This window comes from Cyprinodon variegatus, unplaced genomic scaffold (assembly GCF_000732505.1).
Source record: "Cyprinodon variegatus isolate N-32 unplaced genomic scaffold, C_variegatus-1.0 Scaffold264, whole genome shotgun sequence".
NCBI lineage: Eukaryota > Metazoa > Chordata > Actinopteri > Cyprinodontiformes > Cyprinodontidae > Cyprinodon > Cyprinodon variegatus.
In genome coordinates, this window is record NW_015150717.1 from 787,652 (window position 1) to 802,599 (window position 14,948).

General features: G+C 38.4%; 1 protein-coding gene across 6 annotated transcripts in view; it reads right to left on the reverse strand.

Moving 5' to 3' along the window:
• Positions 1 to 14,948, reverse strand: part of cdk5rap2 (CDK5 regulatory subunit associated protein 2) — a 41,641-nt gene that overhangs the window by 12,814 nt on the left and 13,879 nt on the right. For 4 of the 6 annotated variants that reach the window (XM_015382716.1, XM_015382715.1, XM_015382711.1 and 1 more), the window contains exons 10-30: positions 10,672 to 10,791; positions 10,462 to 10,581; positions 10,246 to 10,338; positions 9,542 to 9,760; positions 9,284 to 9,454; positions 9,087 to 9,197; positions 8,869 to 9,006; positions 8,612 to 8,791; positions 8,279 to 8,473; positions 7,457 to 7,648; positions 7,165 to 7,294; positions 6,937 to 7,070; positions 6,733 to 6,849; positions 5,846 to 5,989; positions 5,651 to 5,763; positions 4,916 to 5,055; positions 3,090 to 3,230; positions 2,897 to 3,006; positions 1,968 to 2,111; positions 1,381 to 1,482; positions 272 to 459 (exon numbers count right to left, since the gene is read on the reverse strand). In XM_015382716.1, the coding sequence (XP_015238202.1) occupies positions 272 to 459; positions 1,381 to 1,482; positions 1,968 to 2,111; positions 2,897 to 3,006; positions 3,090 to 3,230; positions 4,916 to 5,055; positions 5,651 to 5,763; positions 5,846 to 5,989; positions 6,733 to 6,849; positions 6,937 to 7,070; positions 7,165 to 7,294; positions 7,457 to 7,648; positions 8,279 to 8,473; positions 8,612 to 8,791; positions 8,869 to 9,006; positions 9,087 to 9,197; positions 9,284 to 9,454; positions 9,542 to 9,760; positions 10,246 to 10,338; positions 10,462 to 10,581; positions 10,672 to 10,791 (3,002 nt within the window). The remainder of the gene's footprint in view (positions 1 to 271; positions 460 to 1,380; positions 1,483 to 1,967; positions 2,112 to 2,896; positions 3,007 to 3,089; positions 3,231 to 4,915; positions 5,056 to 5,650; positions 5,764 to 5,845; positions 5,990 to 6,732; positions 6,850 to 6,936; positions 7,071 to 7,164; positions 7,295 to 7,456; positions 7,649 to 8,278; positions 8,474 to 8,611; positions 8,792 to 8,868; positions 9,007 to 9,086; positions 9,198 to 9,283; positions 9,455 to 9,541; positions 9,761 to 10,245; positions 10,339 to 10,461; positions 10,582 to 10,671; positions 10,792 to 14,948) is intronic. The other 2 variants (XM_015382713.1, XM_015382712.1) reach the window with 2 other exon arrangements.

Sequence of the window (14,948 nt, forward strand, 5' to 3'; positions counted from 1 at the left end):
TTAAAAATTAATTCATGATTTTCATTATTTCAAATTATTTTTATAAATTTTTCTGGGACTGTTTTTTTTTATAGAATTATTTATTAAACAAAAATTAAAAATCAAGAAATTTTCAATTGTTGCAATTTTATTCATTATTACATTTTTAGATCTTTGTTATTTGAATTCTTATGTTAATTTGTCCTTTTCTTTAATGGGAGGGTATTTAAACTTTCAAGCACAAGTGAAGTAAAGATAAAAATGTTCTGGATTCCACTAGAAAAGGACGAACCTAAGCTGCAGGACAGAGGACGAGCCAAAATCTTCCAGCAGAGATGCAAACACCGTTGCATCTGCGTTCCTGTCTGCCCCCTCGCTGACTCCGCTGTCTAAGAGAGCCCGGTCAGAGTGAGCATGCTCTCTACTCTGACTTGACCTGCCGTCCATGTTTTCATCACCAAGCAGACTTCCAGATGCAATCTAAAGAAAAATGTTAACAAATATATGATTATTTAAAAATTGTAATAATTAATAATACATAAAAAAGAAAGTTTTACTTGCCTTAGGAAGACATTTGATTTAACAGTGTGACAGTGTCTTGCAGCAGTATCAATACAAACTGAAATATTTCAAATTTTGTCATGTCATACTATTAAAGTAAATGCATTATATTAGGATTGTGTGTGACAGAAAAGACAAGGTAGTGCATAACTATATGGAAAGAAAATATATAGTTTCTAATAGTGTTACAGACAAGAAGTGGGGCGTGTGTATCATATTTAGCTCTCTGAATCCATACTTTTAACTACTTTTCACTGAGGTTAACCTGTCAGTATTCTGGGTACGTTTCTCTCCTTTTACAAATGCAGAGATTGAATAATTGTCCATTCTTCTTGGCCATGGAACCTTAAGCTCAGTCAGACTTGGAAAAAGGTGTTTATAAGCATCACTTTCTACTTTTTACAAATGGATATACTGGAAGACTGGAATATCCCCAAATCTAAATTGTTTAGCAGCCTCTGCAGTGTATTGAGCAACATCCATCTTCCCATCAACCCTGACCGGTTTCCATGTCTAAACCCCCAAGCATTTTGTTTCCATCACCAGGGTTTAGGGTGATGAGCATTTCTGGTTTTCTTCCATATATTGCATAAAAACCAAAATGTCACTTTTGCTCTCATCTAAGCAAAGTACATGTATCCATATGTCTGCTGCCTCCTTTAGAGGACTTTCTTGTGCCTGTCATGAGCAATCAGATTTGTGCAGCTCACCACTAATAGTTGTTACATCAACAGATCCTCCTAGAGAGGATTTCTATATCTACTCTCCTTCATTCTCTGTCCAGCCCATCAGTTTAAGTCAGGTTTGTAGATGTGCTTTACTTCTCTGTTTAGATCTTACCTGTTCTAAGCTGATGCTTGTCTGGATCCCTTTATCCCGACCAGGAAGATGTTCACTTTCAGGGTCATCCAATGGTTGCTTCTCAGGCATTTTGTCAAGCTGCTAGAGTAATGGGATGGAAGGCGATTGTGACACAGATGGCTTGGTAAAAAAAAAAACTTAAAGAGGGAACAGAATCCATAAAATACTGAACAGCAAGAGCAGAATGGCATGATGTGTCTAATGTGGCATGGTGAGGAGAGACCATTTAATGGGACACGGAGATAAAAACAAAAACAAAAAACAAACAGGGACTGATTAGGAAAAGGGACAGAAGAAGAGGTTTGTTTCTACTACAGGCAAACACCACACTTATTTTAGAAACCACACACACCGCACTATAGACCAGGGACATAAGTAAGAGGCTAAACAGAGCGGAGGTTAAGTTGTAGGTTAGGAGATTAGAAAGGAGCTGAAAAGGTGGAGGTTAGAACAATGACACTCTGGACAAAATCTAGATAGCTGCTATCTAGGCTAAGATTCTGTTAACATCTAAACAATTCACATTAAACTCTGGGCATCTGCAGCTGTCTTTAATGTTAGCTAACCTGTCGGAACTGGCTTCTGCTGGGAACATCTTTGACTTCCTTTTCCAAAGAGTCCCGCTCTGACTTCTCCATTTGAGATAATCTGCTCTGCAGCTCATTGTTCAAACTCTGCAGTCCAGCAACACGTTCCTGTAAATCCAGCACCTGTGCCATAAAGGAAAACTTCGTCAGCATTTTTATCATTTTAGCTTATTAACATAAAAAAAAACAAAAAAAACATGACATCTCAGCTGCCCTGCAACCCTCTTTTACTTTGTTTTTAGTTCGTGTTTTTTTAGGAGCTGCTGCTCACATTACAAAATGCAGAAATGCTATTTTTTTTTTTTTACAACAAAAGATATAAAAACACTTCACAAACAAATAATTTTAAAAAAAGGTAGAAAGGACAGAATCATATCGGAGGGGCAGTTTTAAACACTAAGAGCTGCCAGAAAGTATTAGTTCTAGATATGAAGCCTGAATGTACGATAAAAACAAAGTTTCAGGTGAAGTCCACATATTGTTCTACAACATAACACCCAGCTACATGTAATCAAAGACCTTAATTACATTTGACTATAAGGTTTGAAGAATTCTTTAACCAAAATGACTTGTTTCATATACAATAATCTGAGGTGAAGGTTACATTTTTCTAAATGACCTTTCTAACAAATCTCTAGCCTAAGACATGATACAGCAGCACATCAATCACACCTGGATGTCCTTAGCAAGCCTCGGTTGACTAAACAAGATGAAAACAGTCTTTGCTAGTTTAACAGTAATTCCCTTTCATTTTACCTGATTTCTTATGCAGAGGTTGTCTCTTGTTTTGCATCTTTATCAAATACATGTTATATTCCAGTCATGTAGTTTGCACTAATTAACTGAGCATGTCCATAATAAAATGTATGTTAATATAAAGGAACAGGCTGGTGTTCTCAGGCACTCACTTTCTGCTGAAGCTCCTCGGGAGACAGTTGAGATAAGCTGTCATCTGGTCCTTCTCCCACACAGATGCTCATGTAAGAAGTTTGATCTCCAATAAAACTGAAAGTCTCACCTAAACATAAAACAGATTTATATATCTTTGAAGTAAGTGTTGAAAATCGTTTAAAGTTTGTATTGGGCGAGGGTTAGTCGTACCAGCATCACTGGTTCCACCAACTCCACCTCCACGGTTCTGAATTGCTCCCAAGCGAGCCTGCAGGGATGCATTCCAGCGCTGGGCGTCCTCCAGCTGATTCCTCATCATCTCCAACTCTTTAGGATCAGTGAGGTCCATACCTGAGCAGATCCACATCAAGGTTTATATACAACTCCTGAACATTTCTGTGTATATTCCACAGTTTAGGAAATAAAAAACACACCTAAAACTGATGCACATTTTGTATTGTTCCATTCAAAAGTAAAATATTCCAAAGTTACACAATGTATTTTATTTCCTATCTACTTAGAGCTGTGCAATATGGCTGAAAGATGTATCATGATGTAAGCCTTCCATATCAGTATATTCATGATCATTTTTTTGTTTCACATTTTCAAAATGAGGACTGGGGAAAATGAACGGCTGAATTTAAATAGTAACCTTAAATCTTTTTTAAACGTGACTTTGACCTCTGAAAAGAGATCAGCCCTACTGCCAAAATTTACTTAGCTTGGACGGTAGTTTAAGAAGCTAAATACTTTTCTCCACATGCCTCCCCCAGAAGGCCATGCGATTTCAGATCAGAGATTAGTGAAAATATAGAAGATCCTATCAGATGTATTTTTTTATTTATAATGACAATTGACTATTGGAGTTTTTTTTATTGCCAACCCCTATGTTAACTAAAAAACAACATTTTGCATGTGGACTAGTTCCGACATGACTATCTTTATGGGAATAAACAATTAGGCTTTATTAGTTTTTTTATAATAAACTGGTGGCAACTCTAAAGACAAAGCAAACTAGCATAGTGGGTATGTTTCTATTTTAAAACAAAATTGGCTAATTACACTTACAGTCTTATATGTAATTGCTTTAACACCTATTAGATAAAAAATTACATAACCAGAATTAAAATGTTGACATGTCATTAGGGCCAATGAGCACGCCTCATCTGTCCAAAAGTCTGTGAGAAACATGGGTGCTTTACTTACAGCTGACCTATTTTTAAATCTGTTACCCTGCGGATAACGCTGTTAGAGGAGCAGGCACTAGATGTGCCCTCTGGCATGAGAACACACATGCATGTGGACATTTTTGTTATGATGTCTAGGCAACAACCTCAGTCATCAGCGATGACTTAAATCAGGCAGTGCAGTGAAGTCACATTACATTTGAGTGACTCATTAAAATATGATCGGTACACATTGTAACACAGTTGGATGGGGATTTATTTCAGGAATATTTTTATTCATTCAAGTTTTATCTAAGCTTACATACGTTTGAAAAACCTTTAAATATGATAGTTAAGCTGTTACCTCTTTATTTAAAATCAAATATATGGTTGGAAGGGAGGGGGGTTAATAAAACAGGTGATGGAGAAGTGATAAGCACACAAACAAATGATTTAAAAGAACAGTTCATGCTGAAAATGAAATGGAGAAAGGATAGAGCAAAAGTAGCATTGATTTTTTATTGTTCATGGGTTGAAGAATACATGGATTTGGTGAAACAAGTTGGATCTCTGGTACAAACAAGGACATGCAGATGGAAAGATTGTTAGGTACAAAGCAGAGGACAAACAGATGAGAAGGGGATTAAAGAGCAGATGTGCATGCAGCATAAACAGACAACGACGAGCCACAAGCTCAATCAGACACATTTCTGAGTCATGAATCCAAGCAGTGGACAGAGATGACATGCATGTCTGTGTTTCCTAGTAGTTGTGTAAGAATTGACAGTAAGATATTGGTTCCTTTCCTTTCTCTGTCTTTTCCTCTTTATTTATCATGCTCATCTACAACCCAGCGTGTTTGCACTGCACCTTCTCTTAGTTTGGTTCTCTGTATCTCTCTCTCCAAGTCATCCCTGAGCTCCTCATTAGTTCTGATGCTGTCTTCTAGCTGCTGCCTGAGAAGCTGAACTGCTGTCAGTTCCAGCTGCAGAGCATGGAGACGCTGGGCGCTGAAAAACACACGAGGATCAAGACAGTTACACCTATGCACACAGCCTAAATCAATCATCAATATCACTAAGTGGGCTATTTTTAAATATTTAGCCAAGCACCGATCAAATCAGCCAGTGGCTTCAGCTGATAAAATAAGCCAATTTGTTCTGGATCCGCCGTAGCTAGCATTCTCCAGATCAAATAACAAAAAATCTGGGGCTTTTTTTCATTGAACTAGTACATTTAAGAACAGATTGCTTTTATTTAATTAAACTTATATGTATAAGAAATCAGAAACAGGTCAGGAATGTGTGCTTTGATGGATGTAATCTTAAAAATAAAAATATTTCTGCAGCACTTTATAGTCAATTTTGTAACTTTTTCAAGCTGAATTAAGACAGAAATGGTAATCAGTTTTTTTTACATACATTAAAAAGGTTTTCTTTATTATAATGAAGAAATTTAAACTCAGAAGGGATGATCCTAAGGTGAGCAAAAAAAACGGTACTGGCTGGTAAAAGCATGATCGGTGCATCGCTAACAGCAGCCACTTTTATATATTGATTACTCAAAAAAATAAAATAAACAGCAGCTGGTCAAATGACTCCTTACCTATCCTGCTCCTTTACAGTCCTAACTAATCTGGAGTACAGCTGTTGTTCAGCTCTAAGGGCTTTGTTTAGAGCGTTATGCTCCTGCTGCAAGGCTAAAAGATGAGGCAAAGCCTGAGGGCAAAAACAGGAACCATCTTACTAGTGAGCTTAAATTGTTGTTATGGATGAGTTAAGAAGGTATTTAAAGTGTTACATCTTGCTGGCTGTCTCCTCCTATTATGGTTATTTCTCTCTGAGGCAGCGTAGGTAGGGATCTATCCATGCTGGAGTCCATCAAATGATCCTGAGTGGGATCAGTCCTGCTGCCACCTCCCTGTCCAAGGTGCTGATGGAGAACCTGCTCAAAATTAAAAAAATAAAAAGGACAGTTATTAAACTGTAAATGTCTGGCAGAAGGCCATATGATATCAACATTTCAACATCACATTTTGCACTTTCATTTTTCTTCTTTTCAGATTGATATCCTTTTTTTTCCCCCAAATCTGAATCCCAAAGTTCCCCAGAAATTAACCACAGATAAAGAATCAAGACTTTATATATGGAATCTGAAAACACTGAGGATGGACATACAGATGGAAAAAGGACCTGAACAAAGTGGTTGTAGAGGGAAAGAAAGGAAGGCCAGATAAAAGGGCTTAAGAAAGAAAGGCTTGAAGGATTAATGGAGGAAAGGGAGGGAGGCTGTGGAAAAGGTTGAAACAAAGACACAAGGAAGGACTGAAGAAAAAAATAGCGATGCTCTAACTGGTCTATGTTAAAAAAGATCCAGCGGGAAAGGAATAAAAAGGAGGAACCATAAAAATCAGATCAAGAGACAGATAACTGTAGATAATGTAAGACAAGACAGACAGTTTGACTGAGATGTATGCCAGAATCAAAAAGGAATAAAAAAAACAGCCTAGGCGAAAACACTTATTTGTAAAAATTCGGATATTTATAATAAATACAATAGAAATGATTTAGTCAAGAAATACAAATATTCCTCTACACTTATCCAGACCTGAAAACCCAAACAAAGCTCAATACTTTTCTGTGTAGTACCCGTGCCATGCATTCACTAAGTTATGTAGAGCTTCTTACAGTAATAATCTCATCCTTGGTCTTCAGCATAGCGGTCAGGGAATCAATGTTGGCAGCTTGACCTTCCCTGCGACCGTCTAGCTCAGCGAGTAATGACTGGATTTCAGCCAAAGAAATCTGGAAATGAAAAATCAAGCTCTTGAATAAATATTTGATAATACAATCCCAGCACCAGATGTGAAAAGCTGCTTCCTGCTCACAGACCTTCAGTTCATTTTCTCTTTTCAGTGCTTTGTTTAGTGCTTCAGTTTTTTGTGCCAATTCGCTCTTCAGGACAACAACCGTTTGAATTGGAATCTTCTCCTGACTATGCTCACCATTCCTCGTAGATAGTTCAGCTTTATATGAGAAATGAAATAGATCAAACATAAAACCGATATGAAGACTGACCATATATATCAAGACATGATTTCAAGGACCTCCGAGTCTCACCTTCTCTCTCATCAAGTTTCTCTTGCATAATCTGAATGGTTTGTCGGAGCTCCAACACATGATCTGCCTCGGCCTTGTGACTCATCTCTGCCAAGAATCTGTCTCTCTCCTGACCCCCCTGCAGAAGCTTCTGCATAATAAATCATTCAAAAAATTAACACAATATCAGATTTTTTCTTTAAATAAAGAAAACAAATAAAATTGTTATTCTTTTTTTTATTTTGTGTAAAAATTTCGAGCCAAGAACAGCTTATCAGCAGCAAAAAAGGGAGTTGTCTCTAATGGATCTTACGTCAATGAGGCTGTCCTTCTCCGCTAGCAGGGTTCTTAGCTCTGCCGTCTCTAAATAACTCTCTTGGGTTGTTGACGAGCTTTTCTTCTCAGCTTTGGTGAGCTCCTGCTGCTTATCAGCCAACTGCTTCCTCAGTTCCTGAATCTCCTGAGCACGCTCAGACAGCATGCGGTTAAAGTGCTCAGCAGACTCCTTAGGAGAGAAAACGGCACATCGACGAATCAATAAGCTTAGACTTGTTAGTCCACACTGCATACACAGGTCACAAGTTTTTTTTCTGTTTGGCAGTATTAAAAAAATTTAACCTTATTTCATGCTTAATATAACAAACACAGCTGACCTTTCTTAAGAAAAACACACATAAGAAATACAAATGTAAGAAATATTGTCTTATGGTCTATAAAGTAACTTGAACCAATTGCCTTCTGCTAAAATTCCATGAAAAAAAACATTGACATTTAAGAAAACTACTCATGGCTGAAGTCCAGAGATCAATTTCTCAGTGTAAAACAACATGAGAAATACATTTTGTCTTCTCTAAACTCCACATTTTCAGCATTAAAATACATATAGAAAAATAACCACAAATTCTCTGGCAGAAATTTTTAAATTAGGTCCAACATCAAATATAGCAATAGCAATGACCGTAAGGACAGAACAGAATGGTGACTAGATGGATGGGTGGAATTTATTACATTGGTATTGAAAATGAGATCAGCGAATCCAAAAAACTTCTTTCATAAATAAAACGGCTTCAAAATACTTTTACACATTTCCTGACTCCCCCTTGCTGTTCAAGAACACTGATAATGGAACACTGACCTTAAGAAGTTGGTCCTTGCTGCTAATTGTAGCCAACAGCCCCTCCACGGCACTCTCATTGTCAGCTATGAGTCTTTCTCTGGCTTTCACAGCCTCAGACAGCATAGTTTCTGTGACCTTCAACCTGTGGCCCATCTGCTCAGCCAGATCCCGAGCATGACTCTGGGACTGGCTCAGCATTTTGTCTGCCATCTCCTATATACACAAAGTGAAAGCTTTAGAAACAAAACAGTCGAACTAAAGAACCTGTCTGAAATAAGAGATGTCATACGATAACTAAAAGCTAAAATCCCTACGGCTGGATCAAATGGGGGAAATAAAGTGCTAACTAACTTCCATATCTTTAATCTTTCCATCCAAGGAGAGCTGAAGCTGCTCGATGATGGCGTCTTTTTCCCTCAGTGACCTGTTTAGGTTATCTTCAGCATCTTGTTTGGCTCTCTGCAGGTTCTTCAGAGTGTTGGCAAGATGCTGCAGCTCAACATCTTTTTCCTTGATTAGACTGTCAAAACTCTGCAAGAAAAAAAAAAAATACATGAAGTGGATTCATTTTTTACATTTTCAATCAAAAAAGCTTAAAAGCTACTAACATTGATCGTTTCTTCATTGTGAGTAAGCAGGTTATTAAGTCTGTCCAAGTCCCTTTCCCTTTCTCTGAGCAACAGCTGCAGCTGGTGGATCTCATTGTCCTTCTCCTCAATGGCAGTAAATTTCTCATCCAGAGCTTTCTGTGGGAGGAAAACAAGAGGTGTTAAAAATATAAATATAGTCTTTGTGATGACCAGAAAACATTAAAAGGCGTACTCACCTCCAGTGCACTCTCCTTTTCCTTTAGCCTCTGCCGCAGCTTGTTAAGCATGCTGTCGTTGCTGCCAGGGCTCTTGCTTTGTTCCATGTCTCTGAGCAGGTTTATGTACTCCTGATAAACACAGTGAGATGCAGTTAAAAATATTTTCAAGTGCTTCAAAGGAGATTTTTTAATGTGTCATTTTTTAATTGGGTCACCTGTAGCTGGTGCTCCTTATCAGCCAGTGTTGTTGTGAGCCTGTGGATGGTCGCTTCATGGCTCTGTAGTTTTCTTTTGCTTTGTTCCAACAACTCCTGGTACTGTTGCTCCAGAGCACTTTCCCGTTCTTTTATCTCACTGCTCACCTTTTTAAGCTGATTGGTAAGATCCTGGAGAAAAGAAAATTAAATGGAATTGTTTATATTTTTGGGGGCAAAAAATGTAAAGATAGCAGAACACCCTTGTGCGTTTTTTACATTTAGGGCTTTGTCTCCTTTCTTTTTCTGTTGCTGCAGGTCCTCCAGTTCAATTTCAAGCTGGTCCTTGGCCTGTTGCAAGTCACCAAGTTCTTGTTCTTTCCTGTCCAAGGCACGCTGTAGTTTTTGTGCTTCCAGAACCTTGCTATGGTGTTCCCCTTGAAGTTGGGCAAACTCGGTTTGTTTTTCCATCAAAAGGTTTTGGTGCTCCTCTACTCCCTAAATATAACAAAACAAAAAGTTTAGTTAAAAATGTAATATTCTTGGCTACAATCTCTATCAGTGAGACTTTGGAAGCTAGATTTTTTGACATCCTAGGATATATGACATTTTTGAAAAATGTCATATATGCAAACATTTGGTTTTTGCTTAAAACTAAAGGCAGAAACACATTTTTATTGTGACTGCTGTCTGTAATAACATGGCCTTAGCATGTAGTCTTTGTTCCAGATGTAAACAATTAAGGAGCACTGGTTTTTAATGCTATTCTTAAACAGCATTCTGAATCAAACTATATCCATTTCAGTAGGTAAAAAATTTGGTTTTCAAAAAAACTCAAAATGTGACCAGTGCATCAAAAATATAGCATAATAGAATTACTAATGGAAACCAACACCATTAATCTTCACTGACATCCAAATAAATGTTAAGTAAAGAATCAATGCTTTGGATCTGGGGAAAAACAGTAGGAGCAAATAACATGCCTGATATTTCTGCATCTGGGCTTTATGTGCAGCCTCTCTGGCTTTGGTCAAAGCATCATCTCTGTCCTCAATCTCCTGACAAAGCTCCTCAATCTAAAAGCAAAAAGTCAGTTAATCAGCATAGTATGACTCTGACTTTGAAGTTATACCAAATAAAAAAATAGATTTTCCTTCGTAAATCACAGTTGGTTCATAAATTTATCTATTTTCTTTTACCTCCTTTTCTTTTTCTTTGAGGACCTGGGTAAGACCTTGGATTGTCTTATCCCGCTTCAAAGCATTTTTCTTTTCTGTATCAAGCTCATTCTCTTTCTCCTCCAATGTCAGAGACAGGGTCTGTCCAAAACAGATAACATGGGATGGTAAAGTTACATTTTCAAATTTAGTGCATTTGTAATGGAGAATGATGCAACCCATCTTATGTACCTTGTTTTGATTCTGTGAATCTTCCAGTGTTTTAGTCAGGTTTTCATTGCTGCTTTTTAGCCGGTTCAGTTCTTCAGTCAGCATTTTATTGATGGACTCCAAATTATTAACACCAGTCTTCTAAAAAAATTCAAAGGACACAAACACAAGAATAGAGAACAAAAAAAATTTAATGGTATAAGCTACTAGTAGGATGCTTGGAAAGGAATTTGCCACTTCCCATATAGGTGCAAATTCAACCCAACAGAGTATTACTGACATTAACTACCTTTATTTTGACAGGGGTGTATTCATCATTAAACTCTTCAGTGAGGTCATGCAGAGATTTCCAAACTGCCTCTCTGCTTCTTAGCTTCGCTCTAATAATGACAGTACCAGCGTTGAATTTTTTCAGCACAGGAATACGACTGCCTGATGGGGAGGACACTTGCTGCTTAGAGATGCAGCGCAGGAGCTGGATTAGGTCAGAGATTAAAGATGGCTGATTTGAAGTCCTGTGGGCCATTGAATTTGGCAGAACCTTTTTTCTTGGGTCAGCATTGGTACTATGCCCGGAACCAATTGACTTTAAGTCCAAAAGTTTTCTTTTGCGCAGAGGATCGGCAGGCTGATCTGAGGGCAAGTCTCTTATCAGTGATTGCAGAGAAGTGGAATGACTTTTGAATCCTTGTCTAGAAAGCGTTCCTTTTCGCTGCACTAGATCAAGGTACATGCTCTGTGACCGGTGACGTGTGCCACTGAGCCCGATATTCTTCATACAGCCATCTAACCCAGCTCCTGATCCCATCCTGCTGCTCCGAAGCCCACAGCGCCCAGGGGGTGCTCCTTTACTGATTCTGTCCAGACTCACACATCTTCTGATGCGATTCCCCTCATCAACATGTTCCCTAAACATAATTCCTTCATGGGGAGGCTGACAGGCAGCTTCCACATCACGACTGCCAACATCAGAGATCCTGAGAGGTATCTTAGAGCGGGTGCTTCCCCTACCACAGCTCCCAAGGTTGTTTCTGTTATAGACATGGACGATGCACTGGATTAAGTGATCCTTCTCCAACTGAAGTTTTTGAATCTTGCTGCTGTGTTCATCCTGCAGCTGATTGATATTAATATCACACTGAACCACCTTCTCCAGCTGGAAGACACATTTTCCACAGAGGAACTCTCCACGTCCATCCCGGATTACCTCCCGGCCCAGCACGTGGGATAGGATGACCTGGAGCTTCCTCTTTCCTGATGAACTGAATATCCAACGACACTGGCCTCCCACCAGACGAACACCACATATACGACACGGGTCCTTCATGGAACCTTGGATCTTGGTCAAATACTTCAATTAAATCCAAAAGATCTCTGACTGCCACGTCAAGTGTCCAGTGACTTAATGCTCATCATCCTGACGGCTATACTCCAACCATGCTGCATTTTTTTTCTCCCTCCATCAGCGAGGAAAACATAGATGAGAAAGACTGACTGCAAAGCACTATAAGCCCTAAGCCTTGATAATCCCTGCCTCCGCCTCTCTTTCGCTCTCCCCCTCATATTCAGCCAGATCAAATCCTTTGAGACTACTGCAGTTATTTGTGTTAGTGCCATTGCCAGAGAACTTTAAAGTATCATAACATTTACTGTAATTTTTTACTATAAGGTTGCACGAATAATGAGATTTCATGCATGAACCCGTACTTGTATCTGTGTACAACAACAATGTGCAACATCGAATACTACTCATTTTCTCTCTAACAACAAGAATTGGTAGGTGCTCTAATACTTCAAATCAGCAAGTGGCAGTTATGAACATATATTAAAGCCAGGCCACAAGAAGAAGATCCCGTTGCACCAGCCAGAGCTGTGTAGATAGGAGAGTTACACAACTGGAAAACCAAGCAACTTAGGGCGTCCAATAATTTGCTCCATTCAAAATACAGGCAGATCTTTGACAGACTGGATACTTTTGGTAATTATTTCATAAAATACACAACCATTAGGAAAAAGCTTATTGATTTACAGGTTGTACTCAACATTACAGGTCTGTTGTTAGCCATTTGAAATGTGTTTTATTTAATCCACAGCCTGTTTCAGTTAAGGTCTGAGCGGCTCATTAATTGATATTGGCAAAAATGTTGATATAAATTCTGCTCCTCTGCGCCTCCCTTCCTGAGCACTAAGATGCTCTGTGCCGCCCCTCCCCTCAATGAGCTCCCTCTGTACCACCCATCTCCGCAAACAAAAAGAAACAGAGAGCATGATGTGATATTTCAAAATTTTTTGTCTATTTTTCTGTAGTTTAGATGGTTTACTAATGTCTAGGGCATATAAGCGTGAGCGGCTAACTTCCCTCGAACTATTTAAGCTATTTCTGTTACCAATTCTCTTTAAAATGTTTAAAATGTTGCCTATTGTTTCCAATTCTATGGCTCTGGCAGGGGCAGTAGCAATGCTTAATAACTGGGTGACCTTAGCTAGGCCTGCTGTTAAGGAGGAGGTACACCAGCAATTTGGGCGTATTTTCAAGTGGGAATAAATGTCACAACAGAGGCAGCCACTATTCTCTGGTTAGCTTAGCAGTAAAACAGTTCAAATGCTTGGGTTTGAAAAATTTTGTATCAGTATATCCATTGTTTACTTGTTGCTGTTGATTATAAATGAGCTTTTAAAGGGGTACTGACACTTTTAAGAATTACTTAAAGTCTTTTAAAATCATTCCAATTTTGTAGCAGCACCTGCTTCTTATGTCAAAGATGGCAAATGCAGTGCAATAAATAGTGAAATATATCAAACCAAAAAAGAGTAATATGCCTGTAATTAATTGTAAAAATGAGTCTCTACCAAAACATATGCAAAGTACAGAAAACAAGATATAGGGAATGATTATAAGAAGGATTTCTGAAATTCAATCCAGCTATAGTTACAGTTAAGGTTAATACACTACAGAAAAAGAACCAAGATAAAGAAAAAACAAGCCTTTCTCAAACATCTCCTTTCCCCAACAGGAAAGGGCCCTGTCACACCTTGCTGTTTTAGCTAGCGTATGCCTGACATCCCAGAATCTTCTAAAACGCTGGCATATGCTGAACTTTCTATGTGTTTTTTTTTATTTTATGCATGTACATAGCGTATTTATAACAAGTCCAGAAAAAATTCATTGGAGCAAAATATGCAAAAATGAACGCTTAATTTAATATGATATATTTAAAAAAATCCCCACCAGCATCCAGTATATGTGCAGTTTCTGCCCAAATATTTTCAGTTGGTTTTGGATTTTAGTAACAGGGATAACTAGGATCATACATAATTGGTTTGTATGGACTATGTTTGTTCTCTACTTCCAAACTCAGCATATTCCCCTCCATGCCTGTGATGATAGGTTTGTTTTGAAGTTGTGAGGTGCGCTCTTGGAAGTTGTTGTGACTGGATGTTGTTGTGACTGGATTTTATTCAACTTTTAAGTCTCTTGGTATAAAATAAATATTTTGATTGTGATGAAAAATCCACTTCCTGGTATGTTGAAATAACAATATATTAAACATTTACATTTTTTTTATCACAGATAAAAAACATTATTACAGATGAATAATGATAGTTCATTGGGTGAAATGGACGTACAGAGAAGTTCAAACCCCATCAACACCCCCTTTCTCTGCAAATCTCACAATTTTAAACTTCCACCATTAAACGCGGGTGCGGGGGGGTTTGCACTGTTGTCGACCAAAATCCCGGACGATTTTGAAATTCCCCCACGGATATTTTCTTTTTTTTAGGTATGAAAAGTAGGACATGTCCAGGAAAAGGAGGATGTCTTGTCACCCTACCATTTCAAAAATTTCGATGTTTCAGTGAGTGCTTGTTGCTATGATGCATCTTTGCTCAGCAACTTTGCTCGTTTTAAACCAACCAATCAGCGCACAGCTCATCTAAATATTCATGAGCATACCATAAAAGGAAGAAATCCGATCGTTTAATTCTAGGGCTTTTAACCAGGCTTGCATTAGGGCTCATAGAACAGCAAATATGCCATTTTCAGCCCAATCAATGTTCCACACCCTATTCAGAGACTGTAAGCACCAGCACCAAATACCCTATATACCGTATTTTCACGACTATAAGGCGCATATAAACGTCTTTTTTTTCCCTCAAAATGTGTGGCGCACCCTATAGTGCGGTGCGTCCTATGTGTGTTACTGCGGACGTTGTTGAGACCACCATGAGAACGTTAAAGGGGGAAGTGTGGGCGTGGATTGTGTATAAAAGAACAGGTATGTGCTTTATGCAGAACT